The sequence below is a fragment of the Cololabis saira genome, chromosome 17 (genome assembly GCF_033807715.1).
Source record: "Cololabis saira isolate AMF1-May2022 chromosome 17, fColSai1.1, whole genome shotgun sequence".
NCBI classification, from domain to species: Eukaryota; Metazoa; Chordata; class Actinopteri; order Beloniformes; family Belonidae; genus Cololabis; species Cololabis saira.
Genome location: NC_084603.1, coordinates 40,640,362 through 40,666,460, shown reverse-complemented (window position 1 = coordinate 40,666,460; position 26,099 = coordinate 40,640,362). Strand labels below are relative to the sequence as shown.

The window sequence follows — 26,099 nt, the reverse complement described above, 5'->3', positions numbered from 1 at the left end:
ACGTGACGTACGAAAGCGCCTTGACTGTGTGGACACAAACAGAAGTGTAAACAGGATTGTTACTCATGGGCACTGTTCATGCATTTTCTGAGTTACACTTCTGATATAATCACAGCAAGCTGGAAGCTTGCACCGATAAGCTACAGAATTTGAAGAGAAACAATAGTGTTTGCAGAAACATACTCTCTGTGATTTATATTGAAGAAGAGAAGAGTGGCGCCTTCATACTGGCATTTGTTTGTGGAACATTTCCCCCTTTTGCTGGTCACGGTGCCTGTATGTTACCAAGTGTGAGAATTTGGTGGTAAGCACGGAGGAGCCGCCCTGTGCGCCAGGGACGAGCAGCCCGCTCACAAATGAACCAGCATGGCAAACCATTACCATATTTTCTGGGCTTGCCCAAAGATACAGCCATATTGACAGGAGGTGGCAACTGCGATATCTGAAATGTTGGGAGTGGAGTTAGATTGCTCGTTCATCACACTATATTTAGGAAAGATGCCAGAAACTGTTCCTCTTAAAGATAAATATTTGCTGAAGATACTTCTGGCAAGCAGCAGGAGAGCGATAACTCGTAGTTGGTTGCAGGCTGATCCTCCAACAAAAGGTCACTGGCTGAAGATTGTAGAAGGTGTTTATTGTATAGACCCTTTTTCAGCCTACGTCACATAATGTTGCGCGCGCATTTTGGCAACAGAAGTGGCGTTGTTATCCAGCAGTTCTGACTGAAACAACTGGTTAGCAAGCATTTAACAAACTGTTCCCAGCATCAACATGTCTGGTTGTTGCATATACGGTTGTACGAATCGCTATTCCACCGGCGGACTCAAGTTTTATAGGATTCCGACAGGATCACGACCATTTCAGAGCAACCGGTGCTCCTGCGGCGGCTCGTACCTTCAGGGGCTGCGGGACATCGACGTCTCTGGCCCGCAGGAACTTGAGGAGGAAGCGGTCGGAGAAGCCGGCGGGGTCCCCAGACCCGGGGGGGTTCCCGGGGACCCCGCACACCCGGCCGGAGCCGCTCTGGATCCTCCGGGAGCCGCTCTGGGTGCCGCTCCGGGAGCTCGGGGAGCCGCTCCCGATCCTCCAGGAGCTCGGGAGCTGGTCCCGATCCTCCAGAACCTCCAGGAGCCGCTCCGGGAGCTCGGGGAGCCGCTCCGGGAGCTCGGGGAGCCGCTCCCGATCCTCCGGGAGGTCAGGGAGCTGGTCCCAATCCTCCAGGAGCCGCTCCGGGAGCTCGGGGAGCCGCTCCCGATCCTCTGGGAGCTCAGGGAGCTGGTCCCGATCCTCTGGGAGCTCAGGGAGCTGGTCCCGATCCTCTGGGAGCTCAGGGAGCTGGTCCCGATCCTCTGGGAGCTCGGGGAGCCGCTCCGGATCCTCCAGGAGCCGCTCCGGGAGCTCGGGGATCCGCTCCCGATCCTCCGGGAGCCGCTCCAGGAGCTCGGGGAGCCGGTCCCGATCCTCCAGAACCTCCTGGAGCCGGTCCCGATCCTCCAGAACCTCCTGGAGCCGGTCCCGATCCTCCAGAACCTCCTGGAGCCGGTCCCGATCCTCCAGAACCTCCTGGAGCCGGTCCCGATCCTCCAGAACCTCCTGGAGCCGCTCCGGATCCTCCAGAACCTCCTGGAGCCGCTCCGGATCCTCCAGAACCTCCTGGAGCCGCTCCGGATCCTCCAGAACCTCCTGGAGCCGCTCCGGATCCTCCAGAACCTCCTGGAGCCGCTCCGGATCCTCCAGAACCTCCTGGAGCCGCTCCGGATCCTCCAGAACCTCCTGGAGCCGGTCCCGATCCTCCAGAACCTCCTGGAGCCGCTCCGGATCCTCCAGAACCTCCTGGAGCCGCTCCGGATCCTCCAGAACCTCCTGGAGCCGCTCCGGATCCTCCAGAACCTCTGGGAGCTGCTCCGGATCCTCCGGGAGCTCGGGGATCCGCTGGCCGCTCATGACCCTCTCAGTCCGGGTTGGAGGCTCCGCAGCTCCGCAGTGAAGGGGAGGGACCACCCCGGGACGACAACCCATTTGGCCACTTGCTAACGTCTTCAACCCACTCATTAATAGAACACGGATCTGGAAGTCGGACACCATTTGTCAGAGTCAACTTGTTAAGGTAAAATTCGTGATTTTCAGTTGATAATCCCCTTGCATAGCTTGACACGCTGTTTATCTCCGCCGTACTTCCGTTGCCAAAATGCGCGCGCATACGTTTTACGTCATCATTGTTTACAAACACAAAAAGGGTCTATTGGGAGACTCACTTTTGTATTGAAACTTGAACTGCAGAAATGTGACAGGTACTGGGTAAAATGGATTATGTATGCACACTAACAAAGATATGACACTGTAGCACGGTGTATGGAAGAAATTGTATTGCCTTGACTTTGTAACACCCATGATGCCCTCAGATTCTTTGTTGCCTGAATTAAAAGAGTATAAAAAAACAAATGAACCAGCAGCTGGTGATGAAGACCCGGACATTTCCAGCTGATTGAGCCACAGCGCTTTCATTTACTGTACCGATGCTGTACATGCAGCTGAATGTGTCTAGTTAGTGTTCAACCTTCCCGCTCAATTTTTCCACACATAAGGGCACCACACATGCACAGTCTCGACCATGTGCCTCTCATGTGCTCTACACATGCCCAGCCCTTTCAAGGACTTGACACTTATAATATAAAGAAAGTTGACAGCATCATCTCCTACGCTAGGATTTTTTGTATTATTTATTGACCATGAATGTGACATGTGCACGACGCACAGTCACACTTTTTCCCGTATGTAAGGACACGTGTTTGCTGGATTTTTCTCTCTTGCTGGGCTAGTATCTAAAGGCCAATGGACTAGGGCTGGGAATCGATTCAAATGTCAAGAATCGATTCGATTCCGATTCTTAAGACTCAGAATCGATTATCAAGATGTGATTCAATCCGATTCGATTCCAATATTGATTTGGGTTAGTGTTATTAAAACTGTTTTTTGAGCTGTTGCATGAATTATATGACTGTAGTTGTGCAACATATTAATACTAGTATTATATTGAGATTCAACAGCAAGTATTGCTGCTAATGATGCTGTAAGGACCAATCAGCTCCCAGAATGTAAATTGTATGTATGTAACCCCAAGACAGTATATAAAGTAATGTTTCAATACCTTTAAACATATTTAAAGGCAAAAACATGGCACCAGTTATTCTCGCGTCCAACAAAACATTCCTTTTTTGGGCATAAACAAAAAAATACCAAAAGTTGTAATGTAATGATGAAAAAAAAAAATCCATCTTTAGACATACGAATAGATTTTTAGGAATTAATATCAGAATCGATTTAAATCGTAAAATCGATTTTTTTTTTTTCAACAGAGGCCTACAATGGACTAAAAGCGGTGGCCCACTTTCACGTAAATGTTGCACAACGCATGTAGAAAAAAATGACCAATCATCTGATTGTGGGTCTTTAGTATTAGGCCAATACAACCTCAGACAATCAACAATATTTTAATGCTATTTCACAAAATTAAAGCCTAAAAGAAGAACCCCTGGGCAATATTAAGTACCCCCTGATTCAACAGTTTTAGGTTTTAGTTTTAGAAGCAATAATTTGAAGTAGATGTTTCCTGTAAGACTTTCAGTTTCTCACATGGCTGAGGATGAATTTTGGTCCATTCCTCTGCGCATGGTTTCAATTCTTTGACGTCTCTGGACATTCACACTCGTTTCTCTCTAAAGGTTGCAGCACAGAATTTGAAGCAGATTTCGCTCTGACCCGGTCGTTCCAGAATTTTGAGTTCTAATATATGTTGTTGATTTATTGTTGTGTTTTGTATTCCTGTTCTGTTGTAAGGCCCAGTCCCCATTAGAGATGCATCAATTGGGATTTTGAGGGCCGATCACCAAATGCACTATCTGCCAATCCCGATATTGCCGATCACCGAGTGAAATCCATAAATTCATCAATATTGTTGTCTCATGTACACAACACTGCCATTGTATTATTAGGTAGGAAAACTAGGAGACGAGACTGTAGCATGAATTGACGTTTTATTGCAGGCTATGTGCAATATTTCACCCTCTAGAGACGACTTAGACTCGGCTTACAAAGAGTAAGTGTAGCTTACTCGCTTCAGCTTTCCTGTGGTAATAATTATGTACAACTTTTTACAATTATGTGCACAGACAAAAGTAGACACTCTTAGAGTTCATACAGGTTGTAAACTAAACCTTAGTTTTCCTGTGGAAAAAGGAATTGAATCTTAAAAAAACGATGAATTATGAAAGCTTTGCCAAAGCTTTAGCGATAGCATCTGCAGCGTGTGAGGAAACTCTTGTGAGTGAAGCAAAACTCTTCACACTAGAACTCCAAACGTCACTGGTGAAGCCGACTGACACGACTGTCGTCCTGCGTGAGGCTTTGGATGTGAGGTAGTGTGATATAACTCCGGTGGACATTCATCAGTGAAATATTTACGTCTCTGCAGCTCGTTCCAAGCTGCTAACAACACGTTTAAACCTGATGTCTCCTACAACAGAAAGTGGTTGATAGCTAAGGCTTATGAATTCATTACCTTATGATGTAGTTCTTTATTTTTCTTGCTGTTGTTGCTGTTGTTTTTAGGTCTCTGTTACAGCTGAGTTAGTGGCGTTGCTCCTGTTCTTTCTCTGCCTTAGCAGCAGCCAACTTTCCAACTTCTTGATGTGAGAAACTTTCAAATGTCTTATCAGGTTCGTTGTGTTGAAATTCTTTTGTAACATTCCTCCTCGGGGCATCTCCTTTGCACACACCTTGCAAACTTCAAATTTGTTCTCACACATTGCACAGGACTGTCTCAGAAAATTAGAATATTGTGATAAAGTTCTTTATTTTCTGTAATGCAATTAAAAAAAAAACAAAAATGTCATACATTCTGGATTCAGTACAAATCAACTGAAATATTGCAAGCCTTTTATTATTTTAATATTGCTGATTATGGCTTACAGTTTAAGATTAAGATTCCCAGAATATTCAAATTCTTTGAGATAGGATATTTGAGTTTTCTTAAACTGTAAGCCATGATCAGCAATATTAAAATAATAAAAGGCTTGCAATATTTCAGTTGATTTGTAATGAATCCAGAATGTATGACATTTTTGCATTAAAGAAAATAAAAGACTTTATCACAATATTTAAATTTTCTGAGACCATCCTGTAAAACTCCCATACCGGCGACGCCATTTTCAGCGTTGATGTTTTGTAGAGACGGCCACGCCCCCTGAGGAGACCTGGGTCCGAGGTGTGGGAACGCATCCCTGGTGGAGGTTTGGTGTTGTAAACGTCCTCTGATCGGCCCCCTTTGAACCATTTTCAGAACTCCGATCAAAAACCGATAGGCACTATCGGTTGATCGGTGCATCTCCAGTTCCCATCAGCCTTGAGCTGTTGCACAAATGGACTCACATTTACCTCCCGGTTTGTAGAAGAGTTCAAGGTCCACTCAATGACTGCCCGGTGTCCAGTTCCTGTTACAGTATGAAATGGCAGAATTTGTGTGTACGCATTTATATTTGAATGAACAGAGGTTTGTTATCAGGCTGTGAAGTTCATCATCCAGCCAGGGCGCTGGGTTGGAAAAGGTGATACGTCAGATTTGTTTGTCAGAACAAATACTGAATTTTCTTACGTGTGGTTCAGGTGGGCTGAACAAACTGGATGAATAGCTGTACGGTCCCAGATGAGGTTCCTGCTCGTACATACATGGACGTGGTGTTTTACTCACATGTGCTGCTCTGTCCTGTCGTCCCATTCCAGCCAAACCCGGCGGCCGTGTCAGGTGTCAGTACTTTCCTGCTGTGGACAAGGTGCTTTTTGTGGATGACTACGCCGTGGGATGCAGGAAGGACCTGAACGGCATCCTGCTGCTGGACACAGCCCTCCAGCCTCCAGTCAGCAAGCCGGAGGACATGGTCCAGCTGGAGCTGCCGGTCACAGAGGTGAGAGAGCCACAGCACAGGCTCATGTTCGCAAACACACGGCAGCATTTCATGTAGTACTGGGCACACTAGAACCATAACTAAAGGAACCATAACTAAAGGAACCATAAGTGATTTAGACTTGCATGGCTTCATCTTTGAGATATGCATATGCCACTGGCAGGATCAACCAGGTAGATAAGAATTAAAATCATTAGCCAAACAAAGAAATTACTACTATAGTAGATATTTTGTTGTGATGAATCTATAAATACTTCTCTGCATTTAAACTTTTTTGCCTGTTTTTCAAGAATGAAAATGATAAAAGAGTGACTGCATTAGGGATGCCCCCATACCGATACTGGTATCGGTATGGGGGGCCGATGCTGCTCTCATATACTCGTACTCGCAAAAATTCTCCGATACCGTGCACCGATACCACTTCATTGTTGTTGTAGTTACTGGTTAGTGACTCTAGGGGGAGATGTTGAGCTGCAGTCAGCGGTGATGAGAAGAGAGTGATACATGAGTGAGAAGAGAGTGATACATGAGTGAGAAGAGAGTGATACATGAGTGAGAAGAGAGTGATACATGAGTGAGAGATAGCAACAATTAATGCAGCGGGACGTCAGCAGTGTGGACATATTTCAGAATAAGGGACGACAACAGAAACAAGACAGACTGAAGCTACTGCTGCTAAGGAGTCAAGAGGAGGGAAGGAGAATACGTGGTTTAATACCAGCAACTTGATAAAACATCTCAAGACACATCATAAAGCTGAGGATACAGAGTCTGCTAATGTTACTGCAAGACCATAACATTAGCTCAGGTTCTGCAAAAGCAACAGACAATGACAAGAGACAACCCCCGGGCCGTTAAAATAACGGAGGCTGTATATATATATATATATATATATATATATATATATATATATGTGATATATTAAAAATTAAAAAGCGCTGGATGAGCAGCCACTGTCAGTTGGAGAAGACGAAGGATTTCTCTTCTCCACGCCCTCGAGACTCAATATGATGTTTCATTGATATGTTATATGTTTGATATTCTCTTAAATGTGAAGACAGTGCCAGTGTGGAGACTTTTTTATTTACACAAAGATTATTTTTTGTTTAAAATAGTTATTCTACTCATTTTATTTATTTTTATTGAATTTATCTGTTGCAAATAAAACCTGTCTTCCAATTCATTGCATTTTTCATTGCATTTTTAGCCTAGTTATTTTTGTGGTACAAGTATCATATCGGTACTCGGTATCAGCAATTAAACAAATTAAAATACTCGTACTCGGTGTGAAAAAAATGGTATCGGGGCGTCCCTAGACTGCATGGACAGCCGAGACTGTGTGGGTCCAGTGTTCATCTGAAATCTCCTCTAGCAACCTCATCAGATACTGTCTTGGTCTTCCTTCTCCTGGGCTGACGGATGACCCATCTCCACCCGAGTTAGCCAACTGTTCCTCAGGATTTTGTTCCTTCGCCTTTCAGTTGCTCTTTGGCTTCCCCTGCCCTGGAGATCAAATGTGAAGCTTTAGAAGAAAGTTTCAGTGAGGAAATCAGCCAATCTTAAGTATCCGCCTGACACACAGGTTCTCCCATATGTTAAATGCTGCCACCAACCATTATTTTCTTGTCGATTTAATCTAACGATTATTTTTTTAGATTAATCTCATGATGCTTTTACCAGGTGACGGCACAAAGAGGGATGTATATTATCCAACTGTTATACAGCTGTTATAGGCAGCACAAACATGACATTAATAAAAATCTATATTGTTTAGTTTTAATGCTCAAAAAAGACCAAACAGGCTGGAACGCTTTGCAGCAGTAAGCCGTTCTTTACACCAGAAAATGTCCAAGCCACATGAAAACTATAAAATAACTCACTACATTTAATACGTTTTACAGTCACTTAATAATGAGGTAAATGCTTATATTGTTGTAGTGTGGTGAAGGTTTGAGAAGCAGGATGTTTTCTGTTGAGATGCTCACGCACGGCGGTCGTGCTGCTGGGAAACCATATTTAGAAATTACTGAGTGTCCAGAGCAACATCTTGTTGGGTTTGTCCCTGAAAAAGTCCCAAACCTGATGCTGCAGTCGGGTTTGAGAGGTAGAAGTTTCATTATATTCATGTATGCTAGTTGCACTCGCCGTTGTCAGGGTGTTGTGTACATGCGGTGCATCGACACGCTCTATGCAAGTTAATGGAATCACGTAAACGATTACGTCGACGCAGCTCTAGAGCAGTCTAAGAAATTCATGCAGGTCAAATCGATTGAGCTTTTACATTTTGGTCACAAATGTTTGAGCATTTAATCACATTTTAGCCTTTCAGAAAGATGCATCATTACTCATTTCTGTCAACAGGGTGCCACAGACCGTGCCATCTTTTTTTTTTTTAAACTTTATTTTGCAGTTTTTCGTTAACAAACATGAAACTTACAAATGGGGACATACAAAGAAAGAGTATCCCCCCACCCTCCACCCCCAAAGCTCTTAGACAGGAATGAAATTCATAAACAAATAAATAAAAACATGGATACAAAAACAAATACAATGCTTCATTGAAAGCGAAAACTTTGCACAAATTCTATACAAGGACTCCAGGCCAAAGTGAAGCTTTTGCAGCCTTTACATATCTTGTATGTCAGTTTCTCTAACGGTAAGAAAGATAGTAGATCCCTCAACCACTGCAGGATTGACGGGGCTACCTTTGATTTCCAGTTAAAAAGTCTGCGTGCAAGCAGGGAAGCAAATGCTAAAACATTTGCTTGTGAGTTTGAGACTTTACAGCCCGGAGGTGGAACACCAACGATGGCTGTGTGATGGCTAAGTGCTACAGTTTGACCACAAATTTAAGAAAATACACCAAATATCTGTCTCCAATAGTCATTGAGAGAAGTACATGAGCAGAACATGTGTCCTATTGCGGCACATTAGCTGCACCGAGGACAACCAGGGTCGGCAGTGGGAACGAGTTTGGACAATTTATCTCTTAGTAGTGCAGGCGGTGAAGTGCTTTAAATTGAATTAAGCCATGGCGTATACACAATGATGAAGTATGTATACCTTACAAACTACTTATCCACATATCTTCAGAAAGCTCGACCCCCAAATCTCCCTCCCATGCCGTTTTAGTCTTATCCCATGACATTGGTTTCAAGTCCCTTATCATATTGTAAATCACAGATACACGTTTCTTCTCATAGGGATCCAGTTCTAAAATGGCTGTGGCTGAATGTTTGAACTATAAATGTGTGTTTGTGTGTCCAGGCCCAGCAGATGCTATCAGCCTGTCAGGAGAAGATTGACGTGTCCAACACGGAGGGCTATGAGCTCTTCATTACCCAGCTGAAAGAAGGCCTGAAGAATACCTCACATGAGACAGCAGCCAATCACAAAGTGGCCAAGGTGAGTTTCCTCCTCTGAAACATTTAGATGTGTTAACGCGCCGCCAAGGGGGAAAGACAGCACGGACAATCAATCATTGAAGCAGCTGTTGGAGGTCACTATTCTACAGTGAGAACTGTTATTCACAAATGAAAACATGGAGGATAGTTGGACGTCTTCCTTGGAGTGGACGTCCCACGACACACCAGACAGTGACTACGTTTACATGCAGTCAAAATTCAAGTTATTGCTAATATTCCGGTTACTGAAACATTCAGAATATTCCGTTTACATGGTAATTAATCATTTGGGATATCTGGATCAAACCAGCGACGCACGGAGAACATCATGATGCAATTCCCATCATTTCTGCTTCTTCTTCCTGTATCCAAATTCAAAACAAATGCTGCTTCGCGCAATTTTTCTCTCTCCTTCTTGTAAATCTGGCTATCCCGGTACTTTCTACCGTCTACAAATGCAGAAATGTTCATATCCTTCATTACATTTATGAAGTGATTAGTCTCCTCCTGGTCTTGTGTTTCTCCGTGTTTATAAGAACTTCCTGGACTCAAAAGACCAGGATTCCTTGTGAACAGAACATGAGCAGAAAACAAATTCCTGTTCCGTTTGATGGGGATATTCTGTTTGGCGTTTACATGACCCAATATTCAGTTTTAAAAGGAGTAACCCAGGGCTCATATTGGGGTTTTTAAAAACCGGAATATGAGCAAATTTGGGTTATTCAAAGGGGTTATTGGTGTTTACATGGCCGTGCAAATTCGGGTTATTGCCAATATTCGGGTTTTAAAAGGGTTATTGATGCATGGAAACACAGTCAGTGCTCAGAAGAATTCCACCAACATATCACACTATACAAGACTTTATTAACACAATACATGTTAAAGTTCCTGACAGTTTGGTTTGGAAAAGGTTTGCTTGGAAGGGTCGGCAGGAGGCTCCATCTCCTCCTGCATCACAATCAGAATCATGTTTATTTGGCCAAAGTCAGGTCAAACAAGACATGGAATTTGACTCGGTTATTTTCGCTCACTCTACAGTAAATAGGTAATAGGCAAAAGACAGCCCTTATTAACATATATACAATTTAAAAAAAGTGAAAGGTGCAGCAGTATGAGGTAGACATGATAAAAAGTGTCCGGTTCCATGAAAACCAGGTAAAAAGTTGTGGGAGAAGACTTCCAGTTACACAGTAGTTCTCTGCCGAAGGTGACCCGTGGGGGACGGCAGAGAACAGGAAATATAAAGAAAAAGCTCAAAAGTAGCAGAGAGCCAAACACCGCGGCGACCATCCGCAGCGCCATCTTGGCAGGATTTTGTTTCTATGTTTCTTATATCTGTTTTATTATATGTTGAAACTTATTTTGTGAAAAATGTGGTGCTTTTTAAATGATAACATTTTAGTTTCAGTGAATTGTAAATCCCCGTGATGACACAGCTCCAGCTTGCAGAACTGCATCTGACAGTGCAGTTGTGCAGTTGCTTGGCCTTGATAACCTGCACTAAATGTGTTTGGAGAAAACTAAATAAAGCCCATCAGCACAAACGCCTTATGCTAAGTGTGGAGTGCCGGGGACGGGTGATGATTAGGAGTGAGAGGAACCCATTCTTCTCAAAACAATGTGAGGGGCTGATGATGTGGAGCACTGCTGACTGCTGAGCCATCGCCTCTGCTTAGGTTTTACACCCTGCTTTTGATGTTTTTATTCGTTAGCTTTTATTCAGTAAAAAAAGAGGTGGTGTAATATGTGTGGTGTTTGTCTATGCCATATTTAGACCTGCAGGGTACCAGGATTTTTCCTTAAATTAACTTATGTGTAAAGCTTTAGATTTAAACAGGGATGTATTTTATCAATTATATATGGTATTTTTTGGTGTCTGGAACATTTACATTAAAAAAGCCAGTCACTTTTGAATAACCTATAACAATAATAATAATAATAGGCCAAAGATCTTTCTTCATACAGGATGTTTGCTAATATGCAGTACTCGAGTTGTAAAAAAAATATGGGGACAGATAATTTGTGCTGATTACAAATAATATAATATATTACAAATAATAGCAGTGACCAAAACACCTGCAGAAATACTGCAGGAATGACATAGCAGCAGTTAAATGCAGCCTTCTGTAAGCTTTAAATATCCACTGGGCTTACATCAAATACATCAAAACACAACAATAAAAAACACTTTTCTGAACTTATCAATATGACTCTGTCCTTCACAGGATAAGTAACATGGATCACTGCAAAAACTCTAAATCTTAACAAGAATATTTGTCTTATTTCTAGTTAAAATGTCTCATTTTAGTAAAAAAAATCTCATTACACTTAAAACAAGACTCATCACTGGAAAAAACATCAATTTTCACCTGTTTCAAGTAGATTTTCACTTGAAATAAGTAGAAAAATCTGCCAGTGGAACAAGATTTTTTTGCTTGAAATAAGAAGATAAATCTTGTCCCACTGGCAGATTTTCCTACTTATTTCAAGTGAAAATGTACTTGAAACAGGTGAAAATTGTCAAATAAGTTATTTTTCTGGCGATGACTCTAAATGTTGAAATAGCAGTAAAACCACATTCATTGATGAAATGACATAAGGGATGGAAAGGGGGGATGGCAGTTTTACAGGGAGGATGATTTTGATTGGTTTTATTTCAGGGGGGATGCCATCCCCCCACATCCCCCTCACCCCCCCTCAACTCCAGTACTGCTAATATGAGATGTGGGATAAGGAAAGGATGAGCACATGCTTTACTGCTGTAAGTTCCTCTGCTGGTAGTCCAGGTAGTCAGGCGGCTCAGCCTGTTCACGGCACGACTAACGCGCCCTCGTTGGTCATTGCTGTTTGTCAGAATGGAGTAGGAATAGGTGAAGGAAGGGATTCCTTAGTGCCAGCTGGTGTTTGAAAGCAGACGTACGCAGACGTGGAGGCCCTTCCTGCAGAGATAAAAGTGTGCTGCAGTGTGACGATCGCCTCTGTGTCAGAGCTGCCGTAAACGTTTGGGATCAGGTTGAGCTGCAGCTCAGCTGAGGAAGTGCATGCGGGTGACATTGACTGTTTTTTTTTTACCGCGCTGTTCCCTTCTTTGCTGTTCCCTTTTTCCCTTCAGGATTTCTCCATGTCATTGATCACATCAATATGGCCATAAAAGCTCCTTGAGTTTGACTATTTTTCCTTTTTTAAATGTTAGTAGAATAAGTGGAGCCACAAACCTGTTATGTAGGAGTTTCCTGTCTGCACTTATCAATAAACCCCCCTGCCAGCAGGATTGGGCTTTAGTCACAGTGCATAATGCAATTAATTTGAATCAGTATCTTATGGTGACGTTTAAAAGGAATATTGATTTTCACTTTTCTATCCGTGATTATGGTATGGCACTGCTGCTGCTTCCACCAGCTTCTGTATATTAAGAACACATCCTATATCATCCTGGGAGTTCACTGAGCCGACAGCAAACCTCTGATGGAACCGGTTTTTAAGTTGTTGGCCTCTCATCTCAGGGTTTGTGGACTGAGCTAGTATTCTAACTCAATTTGTTGAACTTCATTTCAGAAATAGCCTCTGAGGAGACACGTGGATGCTGCTTTAGATGGGCAAAGGAAGACAGCAGTTTTGAAGTGTCACTTTGGTTACAGTCGACGTAACAGATAGGCCTGTGTTGAAAAAATCTATTTTCCGATTCGAAATCGATTCTCATATTAATTCCTAAAAATCGATTCCTATGTCTAAAGATCTTTTTTTTTTTCCCATCATTACATTACAACTTTTGGTATTTTTGTGTTTACGCCCAAAACAGGAATGTTTTATTGGACACGAGAATAACTGGTGCCATGTTTTTGCTTTTAAATATGTTTAAAGGTATGAAAACATTAAAGTTTTCAGTTATAATTGCATAAATTGTCTATATTTCATTACTTTATATACTGTCTTGGGGTTACATTAGCATAAAATGCTGAAAAACGAAATTATCAAAAATTTAAAACCGAAATAGACTGAAAATGTAAACGGAATGTGGGAGAAAAATTTCCTCCCTGGATCTGTTTGGTAATTCTGACCCACGATGTTTGTGAAAGCAGTTCTATCAGCATTCTGGGAGGTGATTGGTCCTTACAGCATCATTAGCTGCAATACTAGCTGTTGAATCTCAATATAATACTAGTATTAATATGTTGCAGAACTACATTCATGCAACAGCCCAAAAACAGTTTTAATAACACTAACCCAAATCAGAAAAACAAACGGCACGTTTAATGTCAAACAAGGACAATCAGATGAGACACACATTGAGTACAGAGAAAAGGTCAAATGTACCATGTTCAAGTGAAAAGTGTCAAGCAACCCCATTAGAAACCTTGGAACCAGGCTGAAAGCTGCCGTCACAACCCGATCGTCTTAGAGAGTGAACGGGGAGCAGCGGAGGAGTGGCAGGAGCTGCTGCAGCGGAGGTGTTGCTGCTGTCCACTGCAGGACGGAGGCAGCTCCTGGCAGCCGGCCCACTGCGCTGCACCTTCCCTCTCTGCCGCACCACTGACCTCCACATCAGCACTGTGCAGTCTCTTTGTTCCTCACCCAAACTGTGAGCACACACGGTACAGAGAAGCTGCTGCAGCTTCACCTGTCTACACGTGGACGGCTTCTCCGCTGGTCGCCTAGCAACCAGCAGTGAAGCTGCTGCGCTCACACTCCATTATTCTCAGGCATGGTGAACCATAATGTGTTCAAACACTGAGTTTGCTACTAAGAGAGAGTTTCAAAGGATATGAGAAATTGATAGTGTTCTTAAAAATTACATTTCTTAAGATTGTCTCGTTTGTAATGAGCTGGGAGAGGCTGCAGCAGACCCCCGGGACCCTGCACAGGACAAAACGGGTCGGGAAGATGGATCGATGGATTGATGGAAGATATCCAATTGCATTGCTGAATTACTGTATTTTCTGGACTATAAGCCGCTACTTTTTTCATAGGTTTTCAACCATGCGGCTTATACAAAGGTGCGGTTATTCTCTGGATTTTTCTTCCACCGCTCGGGGCGCTCGGAATTAGAATCAAAACTAAGACAAAATAAATGCAAAGAAGAATACGCTACTTCTTCTCAGCAAAGTTGCTGCCGTGTTAAAAGACACCGTTAGGAAAGGATCTATTTAGGTACAAACATGTACATCATTTACAGTTCAAAATCCTTCTGCACTGAGCTCAGGTCTCCTCCTTAACCTGAGGAGTGAGCAGCTTCTTTTCACCAGACAGGGTGGGGCTGAATGAAATATTTTTGGTTTGATTACCCCACAACTGACCATTCCGTCGATATCACCACCTTGAGAAAACCGTGGAAGAAGATGATTGTGCAGAGGGTGATGGAAAGAGATTTTTTGGAACAATTAGTGATTGTGGAGGGGTATACATATTTGAAATGAAGAAAAACATATTTATCCTATAATACAATAACCTGCTATGCTGCAAGAATCCACCTCGTGAAAGACGATAAAACACAGAGGCAGGAAGAATAAATGTTCCTAAGCCTTTCTTCCAGATGGAAATCATTGAAGAAAGAAGGTCCTCAGAGTGATGATGAAATTGCTTGTTCTCTCCGTGACGGGTCACTTGGCCCGCTGGTATCACTGGATAGTTTAAATCAACAATAAAACACTTCCTGACAGTATTCAGAAGCTCTTCCAAAGCAGAGTTAGCCAATGTGAACTAAGAGGAACATTTATGTTCAGGAAAACAAAGGCAAGAACCAACGTTAACGTTAACGTTAACGTTAGCGCGTGCGTGCGTGCGTGCGTGCGTGCGTGCGTGCGTGCGTGCGTGCGTGCGTGCGTGCATGCAGGACTGTCTCAGAAAATTAGAATATTGTGATGAAGTTCTTTATTTTCTGTAATGCAATTAAAAAAACAAAAATGTCATCCATTCTGGATTCTTTACAAATCAACTGAACAGTTTAAGAAAACTCAAATATATATAATGTATATATAAAAACTTAATATAGTTTAAGATTAAGATTCCCAGAATATTCTAATTTTTTGAGATAGGATATTTGAGTTTTCTGTAAACCATAATCAGCAATATTAAAATAATAAAAGGCTTGCAATATTTCAGTTGATTTGTAATGAATCCAGAATGTATGACATTTTTGCATTACAGAAAATAAAGGACTTTATCACAATATTCAAATTTTCTGAGACAGTCCTGTAGAAATGTACATGTATGTATATACAGTATGCGTGTGTGTGTATGTATATGTGTATGTATGTGCATATAGATAGATAGATATATATATACATACATACATACATACATACATACATACATACATACATACATACATACATACATACATACATACATACATACTGTATGGAATGATATTTATGACGTGTAATATGTTGTATGTTTGTGTACAGTTATTTTGTTTATACTCGGGCAACTTCTCATATGGATTTATTAATGTATTTTGTTTCATTCTCTAAATGCACTTGTGAAAAGGGTAAGCGTCATAAGCTTAGGCTTCAGTCTACACCTTTTGGTCCTTGGTTTTTAGTTAAAATTGAAAAAAAGAAAAAAAAAAGAAAATTCTATATGTTTTGTATTACACTGACTATTTACACCTGTACTTTGGGTTATTTGTGTTGTGGAAATTGAAAGGACCTATAAACTAATGAACCTAACTAAGTTGGCGGACAGCATTTCAGGTTGTTGCGGTTAACTTGGCCATTAGATGTCAGTAACTGTTCCTCCCTTCGGCCTTGATGTTGTTCATTCTGTTAGAAAGGGTGAGCTTTGAAAGCTGCTGCTTTCTCTCTTTCTCTGACTGCTCACTTCCCTCTTCTTTCTCTCCCTCCTCCTCCACGATTCCCAGTGGGCAACGGTGACGTTCCACCTCCCCCACCACATGCTAAAGCTCGTGGCCGGCGCCATCGTCAGCGAGCTGAAGAAAATCAAGCAGAACGTAGCGGCCTTGTCTGTGGCCTCGTCCATCATGGACAGGCTGTCCTACCTCCTGTCCAGCGCCAGGCCGGAGCTCGGGGTGGGACCTGGACGCTCCGTGGACAGGTAGGGAACCACATCGGAGTCCAGCGGAGAACACATGCACTCACTAAAAAGTAGAGATGCACCGATCAAGATTTTGAGGGCCAATCACCAAAATCAGTATCTGCCGATCCCGATATTGCCGATCACCGATCACAGCGGGAAATCCATACATTCCTCAATATTGTTGTCTCATGTACACGACACTGACATTGTATTATTAGGTACAAAATCTAGGAGATGAGAAAGTATCATGAATTAACTGTTTTATTGCAGGCTGAGGCAATGTGCAATATTTCCCTCTCTAGAGACTCTTAGAGACGACTCGGACTCAGTTTACAAAGACCAAGGCTCAGTCCCAATCCCCCCTAGTCCTACTTTTCAGCCCTACCTCCGAAATTTTGCACGTTCCCGTGAGGGTAGTGGTGTCCCAATTCCTCTTTACATGTAGGGCTAGTGGACATAACGAGGGCTAGTTGACATAACGAGTAATAGTGGACCTAACGAGGGCTAGTGGTTATCAATCTGGCCCTTCACAGTGAGGGATTTCAGATTCTGACTCGCTGACCGAGGGCCAGAAAAATTTCCCAGAATGCTTTATGTCATCATTTGCAGACTGAATCAAACAAAAAAACATGGTGGACATTTCTAATTTTTGGTGAATAAAATCAATATTTTGAGTTAGTTTCTGCATAAAAATGCGTTATGATTACATTTCTAGCGAGAAATATATATTTTACTTTCATAATATTCACTCAGTGAATGTACATAATCACTCGCTTGCTCGTTGTTGCATTGTATCTTCAGATCTCGCCAGAATAAAGGCTGATTTATGGTTCCGCGTTACACCAACGCAGACCCTACGGCGTAGGCTCTTCTAGCCTCTTGGTTTTTAATGTCTCTAAAAGTTTTAAAGTTTTAAACTATAAACCTTAGTTTTCCTGTGTAAAGAGGAATTAAATCTTAAAATAAAAATTAATTATGAATTATTAAGCTTTGTGAAAAATTTAGCGATAGCATCTGCCACGTGTGAGGAAACTCTTGTGAGTGAAGCAAAACTCTTCGCACTATAAACTCCACATGTCACTGGTGAAGCGACTGACACGACTGTCGTCCTGCGTGAGGCTTTGGATGTGACTGTATATAGTTTGGTAAAACTCCGGCAGCGCGTACCGCAGATCCAAGCAGCTAACGACGCGGCTAAACCCGATGTCTTCTACAACAGAAAGCTGATGATCAAGGCTTATGAATCCATTACCTTACGATGTTCTTTATTTTTCTTGCTGTTGTTTATAGGTCTCTGTTACGTTCAGCGGAGTTAGCGGCGTTGCTGCGCGCTACTGTTCTGTCTGCCTTAGCTGCAGCCAACTTTGGCAACTCAATATACTCTTCCGTGTGAAAAACTTCCAAATGTCTTATCAGCTTTGTTGTGTTGAAATTCTTTTGTAACATTCCTCCTCTAGGTTTCTCCTTTGCACACACCTTGCAAACAGCAAATTTGTTGTTCTATTCAGACAATGTAAAACTCCGTACCGGCGAGGCCGACGCCCCTTTAGGACACCTGGGTTTGAGGTGTGGGAACGCAGCGCGGGCGGCGTTTGTTGTTGTAAACGTCATCTGATCGGCTGCTTTGAACGATTATTGTCAGAACGCCGATCAAAACCGATAGGGGCATTATAGGGTCGATACCGATCGGTCGGTGCATCTCTACAAAAAAGTACAGCAGCATGTAAAAACAACGGTGCAGGTTTTGAGAAAGGGCTTGTTCTCCGCAGATCTTTGATGTACAGCGAGGCCAACAGGCGGGAGACGTTCACGTCGTGGCCCCACGCCGGCTACAGGTGGGCGCAGCCGGATCCCATGGCTCAGGCTGGCTTCTACCACCAGGTACGTTCACAGAGAAGCCCAAACTCTTCCAACATTTAACACACACATGGAAACTGGAATGTTAGGAGAAAAATGGTGAAGTTTAACAGGGGTTATGTACAGGACTGAAAATTAGAATATTGTGATTTTCTGTAATACAATTACAAAAACAAAAATGTCATACATTCTGGATTCTAGGGCTGAACGATTAATTGCATTTGCGATAATATCGCGATGTGATAAAACGAGATTTTCTAACCGCAAAGGCTGCGATTTGACCAGTCACGTGACCTGGTCACGTGATCTGGTCACGTTGCCGGCAGAGAAAAAAAGTCAACAGTGCCGCGTGTCCGCCTGTAACCTACTGTATTTACTGTGGCCTCAGGGTTAGGGCTCGGCCAGGCAGGGCTTTATAAATATATGGGCTTTATAAATGTATTAAATATATGAACGCGGAGTCGGCGTGGCGAGGAGCTGCGCGCGGCGCCGAGCACGAGCCGGGCGGACAGTTGCGCTGTGAAGCCTGATTTATGGTTCCGCGTTAAATCGACGCAGAGCTTACGCCGTAAGTTACACGGCGACGCGCACCGTACGATGCGCGTACCGCGTACCTTACGGCGTAGGCTCTGTGTTGGTGTAACGCGGAACCATAAATCAACCGTAAACCAGCTGCAGCCCTTTCAGCTCATCAGGAGAAGTTAAAGAGCGGCTGTGAGTTGTTCATTTCTGGTTCGTTTTGTTAACTCTGTGAGCTTTATTGGTTTGTTTGTTAGTTTGCTGGTGGTTTTTTTTCTCTCTGTGATTTTTGAGTTATTTATGAAGAAGTTCTGAGTTCCCTGTGAGCAGTACTAAAGTTGAGGAGGGATGAAATAAAAAACGGTCAAAATCCCCCCCCCCCCTGAAATAAAAACGGTCCAAATCATCCCCCCCTGTAAAACTGCCATCCCTCCTTTCCATCCCTTATGTCATTTCATCAATGAATGTGGTTTTACTGCTATTTCAACATTTAGAGTCATCACCAGAAAAATAACTTGACAATTTTCACCTGTTTCAAGTAAATTTTCACTTGAAATAAGTAGAAAAATCTGCCAGTGGGACAAGATTTATCTTCTTATTACAAGCAAAAAAATCTTGTTCCACTGGCAGATTTTTCTACTTATTTCAAGTGAAAATCTACTTGAAACGGGTGAAAATATTTGTTTTTTCCAGTGATGAGTCTTGTTTTAAGTGTAATGAGATTTCTTTTTACTAAAATGAGACATTTTAACTAGAAATAAGATTTTGAGTTTTTGCATTGATCCATGTTACTTATCCTGTGAAGGACAGAGTCATATTGATAAGTTCAGAAAACAGTTTTTTATTGTTGTGTTTTGATGTATTTGATGTAAGCCCAGTGGATATTTAAAGCTTACAGAAGGCTGCATTTAACTGCTGCTATGTCATTCCTGCAGTATTTCTGCAGGTCAGTGCTATTATTTGTTATATATTTTATTATTTGTAATCAGCACAAATTATCTGTCCCCATATGATAAAATCCACCATCCCCCCTGATTTTTTTTTTTACAACTCGAGTACTGCCTGTGAGGAAGGTTTTTTGTTCCCTGTGGGAGTTTTTCTGTGTTTTTCTATTAAACTACGCCTCGTTTTGGCTAAAGTTTAACCCGGTTTGGGTTCAGAGAGAACGACCCATGTGTAGACGTGTTAAAGAGGTAAAGGCACAAATTTATTTTCTTTATTGTTGTAATCTGTGCTTTAAATAAATCTGGCATTGTTTATTATAAAACAGACTGATTTATTGCTTGTGTAGTTGAAAAATACATGAGAACAGGACCTTGAAAAAAATAATCGCATATTAAATCGCAATCGCAATATTGAGGAAAAAAATCGCAATTAGATTATTTTCAAAAATCGTTCAGCCCTACTGGATTCATTACAAATCAACTGAAATATTGCAAGCCTTTTATTATTTTAATATTGCTGATCATGGTTTAAAGCTTAAGAAAACTCAAATATCCTATCTCAAAAAATGTGAATATTCTGGGAATCTTAATCTTAAACTGGGAGCTTCATAGGAACTTATAGATCCAGCAGGTATTTTGGTCCAAGACCATTCAGGTCTTTGTAGACCAGCAGTAAGATTTTAAACTCTATCCTTTGACTCACTGGAAGCCAGTGTAGTGATTTCATGACCGGTGTAATGTGGTCCAGTTTCCTGGTGTAATGTGGTCCAGTTTCCTGGTGTAATGTGGTCCAGTTTCCTGGTGTAACATGGTCCAGTTTCCTGGTGTAATATGGTCCAGTTTCCTGGTGTAATGTGGTCCAGTTTCCTGGTGTAATGTGGTCCAGTTTCCTGGTGTAATGTGGTCCAGTTTCCTGGTGTAATGTGGTCCAGTTTCCTGGTGTAATGTGGTCCAGTTTCCTGGTGTAATGTGGTCCAGTTTCCTGGTGTAATGTGGTCCAGTTTCCTGGTGTAATGTGGTCCAGTTTCCTGGTGTAATATGGTCCAGTTTCCTGGTGTAATATGGTCCAGTTTCCTGGTGTAATGTGGTCCAGTTTCCTGGTGTAATATGGTCCAGTTTCCTGGTGTAATATGGTCCAGTTTCCTGGTGTAATGTGGTCCAGTTTCCTGGTGTAATGTGGTCCAGTTTCCTGGTGTAATATGGTCCAGTTTCCTGGTGTAATATGGTCCAGTTTCCTGGTGTAATGTGGTCCAGTTTCCTGGTGTAATATGGTCCAGTTTCCTGGTGTAATATGGTCCAGTTTCCTGGTGTAATGTGGTCCAGTTTCCTGGTGTAATATGGTCCAGTTTCCTGGTGTAATATGGTCCAGTTTCCTGGTGTAATATGGTCCAGTTTCCTGGTGTAATACGGTCCAGTTTCCTGTTGTAATGTGGTCCAGTTTCCTGGTGTAATATGGTCCAGTTTCCTGGTGTAATATGGTCCAGTTTCCTGGTGTAATATGGTCCAGTTTCCTGGTGTAATATGGTCCAGTTTCCTGGTGTAATATGGTCCAGTTTCCTGGTGTAATATGGTCCAGTTTCCTGGTGAAATGTGGTCCAGTTTCCTGGTGTAATATGGTCCAGTTTCCTGGTGTAATATGGTCCAGTTTCCTGGTGTAATATGGTCCAGTTTCCTGGTGTAATGTGGTCCAGTTTCCTGGTGTAATATGGTCCAGTTTCCTGGTGTAATGTGGTCCAGTTTCCTGGTGTAATATGGTCCAGTTTCCTGGTGTAATATGGTCCAGTTTCCTGGTGTAATATGGTCCAGTTTCCTGGTGTAATGTGGTCCAGTTTCCTGGTGTAATATGGTCCAGTTTCCTGGTGTAATATGGTCCAGTTTCCTGGTGAAATGTGGTCCAGTTTCCTGGTGTAATATGGTCCAGTTTCCTGGTGTAATATGGTCCAGTTTCCTGGTGTAATATGGTCCAGTTTCCTGGTGTAATGTGGTCCAGTTTCCTGGTGTAATATGGTCCAGTTTCCTGGTGTAATGTGGTCCAGTTTCCTGGTGTAATATGGTCCAGTTTCCTGGTGTAATATGGTCCAGTTTCCTGGTGTAATATGGTCCAGTTTCCTGGTGTAATGTGGTCCAGTTTCCTGGTGTAATATGGTCCAGTTTCCTGGTGTAACATGGTCCAGTTTCCTGGTGTAATATGGTCCAGTTTCCTGGTGTAATATGGTCCAGTTTCCTGGTGTAATATGGTCCAGTTTCCTGGTGTAATGTGGTCCAGTTTCCTGGTGTAATGTGGTCCAGTTTCCTGGTGTAATGTGGTCCAGTTTCCTGGTGTAATGTGGTCCAGTTTCCTGGTGTAATATGGTCCAGTTTCCTGGTGTAATATGGTCCAGTTTCCTGGTGTAATATGGTCCAGTTTCCTGGTGTAATATGGTCCAGTTTCCTGGTGTAATATGGTCCAGTTTCCTGGTGTAATGTGGTCCAGTTTCCTGGTGTAATATGGTCCAGTTTCCTGGTGTAATATGGTCCAGTTTCCTGGTGTAATGTGGTCCAGTTTCCTGGTGTAATGTGGTCCAGTTTCCTGGTGTAATGTGGTCCAGTTTCCTGGTGTAATATGGTCCAGTTTCCTGGTGTAATATGGTCCAGTTTCCTGGTGTAATGTGGTCCAGTTTCCTGGTGTAATGTGGTCCAGTTTCCTGGTGTAATGTGGTCCAGTTTCCTGGTGTAATGTGGTCCAGTTTCCTGGCGTAATATGGTCCAGTTTCCTGGTGTAATATGGTCCAGTTTCCTGGTGTAATGTGGTCCAGTTTCCTGGTGTAATATGGTCCAGTTTCCTGGTGTAATGTGGTCCAGTTTCCTGGTGTAATGTGGTCCAGTTTCCTGGTGTAATATGGTCCAGTTTCCTGGTGTAATGTGGTCCAGTTTCCTAGTGTAATATGGTCCAGTTTCCTGGTGTAATATGGTCCAGTTTCCTAGTGTAATATGGTCCAGTTTCCTGGTGTATTATGGTCCAGTTTCCTGGTGTAATATGGTCCAGTTTCCTGGTGTAATGTGGTCCAGTTTCCTAGTGTAATATGGTCCAGTTTCCTGGTGTAATATGGTCCAGTTTCCTGGTGTAATATGGTCCAGTTTCCTGGTGTAATGTGGTCCAGTTTCCTGGTGTAATATGGTCCAGTTTCCTGGTGTAATATGGTCCAGTTTCCTGGTGTAATGTGGTCCAGTTTCCTGGTGTAATATGGTCCAGTTTCCTGGTGTAATATGGTCCAGTTTCCTGGTGTAATATGGTCCAGTTTCCTGGTGTAATATGCTCCAGTTTCCTGGTGTAATATGCTCCAGTTTCCTGGTGTAATGTGGTCCAGTTTCCTGGTGTAATATGGTCCAGTTTCCTGGTGTAATATGGTCCAGTTTCCTGGTGTAATGTGGTCCAGTTTCCTGGTGTAATATGGTCCAGTTTCCTGGTGTAATGTGGTCCAGTTTCCTGGTGTAATGTGGTCCAGTTTCCTGGTGTAATGTGGTCCAGTTTCCTGGTGTAATGTGGTCCAGTTTCCTGGTGTAATATGGTCCAGTTTCCTGGTGTAATACGGTCCAGTTTCCTGGTGTAATATGGTCCAGTTTCCTGGTGTAATATGGTCCAGTTTCCTGGTGTAATATGGTCCAGTTTCCTGGTGTAATGTGGTCCAGTTTCCTGGTGTAATATGGTCCAGTTTCCTGGTGTAATATGGTCCAGTTTCCTGGTGTAATGTGGTCCAGTTTCCTGGTGTAATGTGGTCCAGTTTCCTGGTGTAATGTGGTCCAGTTTCCTGGTGTAATGTGGTCCAGTTTCCTGGTGTAATGTGGTCCAGTTTCCTGGTGTAATGTGGTCCAGTTTCCTGGTGTAATATGGTCCAGTTTCCTGGTGTAATGTGGTCCAGTTTCCTGGTGTAATATGGTCCAGTTTCCTGGTGTAATATGGTCCAGTTTCCTGGTGTAATGTGATCCAGTTTCCTGGTGTAATGTGGTCCAGTTTCCTGGTGTAATGTGGTCCAGTTTCCTGGTGTAATGTGGTCCAGTTTCCTGGTGTAATGTGGTCCAGTTTCCTGGTGTAATATGGTCCAGTTTCCTGGTGTAATGTGGTCCAGTTTCCTGGTGTAATATGGTCCAGTTTCCTGGTGTAATGTGGTCCAGTTTCCTGGTGTAATATGGTCCAGTTTCCTGGTGTAATATGGTCCAGTTTCCTGGTGTAATATGGTCCAGTTTCCTGGTGTAATGTGGTCCAGTTTCCTGGTGTAATATGGTCCAGTTTCCTGGTGTAATGTGGTCCAGTTTCCTGGTGTAATATGGTCCAGTTTCCTGGTGTTTGTAAGGACTTAAACACTAGTGTGTTTTGATGCCTGTGTTGTGTTTCCACAGCCGGCCTCAACGGGGGACGACAGAGCCATGTGTTTCACCTGCAGCGTGTGCCTGGTCTGCTGGGAGCCTACAGACGAGCCCTGGTGAGAGCAGCGTCTTCATTACGTAGCAGCTTAGCTGTCAGCTGCACCCTGTGGTGCCCCCGGCCAACGCGTCTCTCCGTTCCTCCCCAAGGTCCGAGCACGAGCGGCACTCTCCCAACTGCCCGTTTGTGAAAGGAGAGCACACGCAGAACGTCCCCCTCTCGGTGACGCTGGCCACCAGCCCGGCCCAGTTCCCCAACAGCCACGACAGCTCGGACAAGATCGCCTGCTACGGCTTCGGCAGCTGCCCGCAGTTCCTGGCTGCCGCCACCAGGAGGGGCAAAATCTGCATCTGGGACGTCTCCAAGATGATGAAGGTCAGATCGGGAGCTGCACTTGCATCACACCCAGGGCCGGTACCCAAGCCTCCATGGGGCCTTAAGCAAAATGGGATTTTGGGGCTCTCTATTACTGCCAATAATACTGATTATTGATCCTTCACACACCCACTATAAACTTATTTTATGTTCTTCCCTGTCATTACAAATACACTTGTAAATCTAGATGTAAGAACTTTTGTTGAAGTTAGATTGTAATCCACAGGGATTAAGACCATGGAAGCAGACAACAGATTAACAAATTTGCAGAAAACTCTTTCATGAACTCATTGACTGCCAGCCATTTTCAGAGCAGAGAGCTCCATACTGCCAGAGTTTTTGGGCATTTTGGCTGATGTTCAAAGACCCACACAGGGCTCCAGACTAACTTTTTTCACTAGGAGCACAGTAGCCCCTAACTGAAAATTTTAGGGGCACAATCAGAAATTTTAGGAGCGCACATCGTTTATCGACACGCTAACCAAATGTTTACATTTCTACTACATTTCAGTGTATTAGTAATACGTATTTCATAATAGATTAATGAATTACCACAATGTGCTGTTTCAAATGCAGTGTTACATTTTATTGTGCACTTTTAAAGATGCAGCAACATAAAGTAAACTGACAGCACCATTGCTGTCATTATATATAAAAAAAACATACATTCACATGATAAAAAAGTGCTTGGTAACAAAGTGCTTAGTAACCTTTCAGCCATGAATTTAACTGTTAAACACAGTACTTAACAAATGTACAAATATTGAGGGTACTGGCCAATAACATTTCCCTACTTGTGTCTTTACTAAAACCCTGAACTTACACCAGTCGACCAAATTCACTGCCTTCACTCAAATAACTAAGGATCTTACCAAGAAATATTCTTATGTCTAACCTAAAAATGCCATTACACCTGACAACACACATCACTTAAAAGGTTAGGTGTTTTTCCCACGTGTTAAAATTTAACTTTCATTTGTGTCAAGCAAATTTTAAGCAGTGTTCAAAATAAAATGATGAAACCTGCTGTATTGGAGCACATTTTCTTTTAGTTAAAACTGTAGCGGGGACAGATGTTTAGAGAAACCTATTTATGTACCAGGTGAAGGCTGATTTATGGTTCCGCGTTACAACAACGCAGAGCTCTGCGTCGATTTAAGGCGGAACCATAAATCAGGCTTTAGAGGGGGGACATATCGGAGAACCACCAGAAGAATATAGAGTGGATTAAAAATAAAAGTTAAGCACTGAGCTACATGTGTCTCCCGTCTGGGCCATTGCAGACTCATGGCCTGAGCATGATGTTACTAAAACCAAACATACCCGCCGCCTCTTTCTTCTAACTTTATGTGCGCGCCGCGGCGGCAGCGAGTTGTGTCGCATTAAATGTCGTCCGGGCGTAATACCTGCTTTGAGCTGGTGAAATTAAACGAAAAAAATAAATAAATAAATAGATCCCCCAACTCATTCCCTTTCACACTCATTGGCCTGCAAATATGGGGGTTCATTGAGGCACTCCTTCCACGTTTAACGTGTAAAAAAAAAAAAAAAAAAAAAAAAAACCACTGGCAAATTTACTGGTCGCACGTGTGCGAGTGGA

At 42.8% G+C, this 26,099-nt stretch overlaps 1 protein-coding gene across 5 annotated transcripts in view; it reads left to right on the top strand.

The window, feature by feature from the left end:
• The window catches only part of birc6 (baculoviral IAP repeat containing 6), a 172,268-nt gene that overhangs the window by 18,228 nt on the left and 127,941 nt on the right, over positions 1-26,099 (top strand). For all 5 annotated transcript variants that reach the window (XM_061745121.1, XM_061745123.1, XM_061745120.1 and 2 more), the window contains exons 2-7: positions 5,782-5,963; positions 9,231-9,368; positions 16,227-16,420; positions 18,172-18,283; positions 24,100-24,182; positions 24,274-24,499. In XM_061745121.1, the coding sequence (XP_061601105.1) occupies positions 5,782-5,963; positions 9,231-9,368; positions 16,227-16,420; positions 18,172-18,283; positions 24,100-24,182; positions 24,274-24,499 (935 nt within the window). The remainder of the gene's footprint in view (positions 1-5,781; positions 5,964-9,230; positions 9,369-16,226; positions 16,421-18,171; positions 18,284-24,099; positions 24,183-24,273; positions 24,500-26,099) is intronic.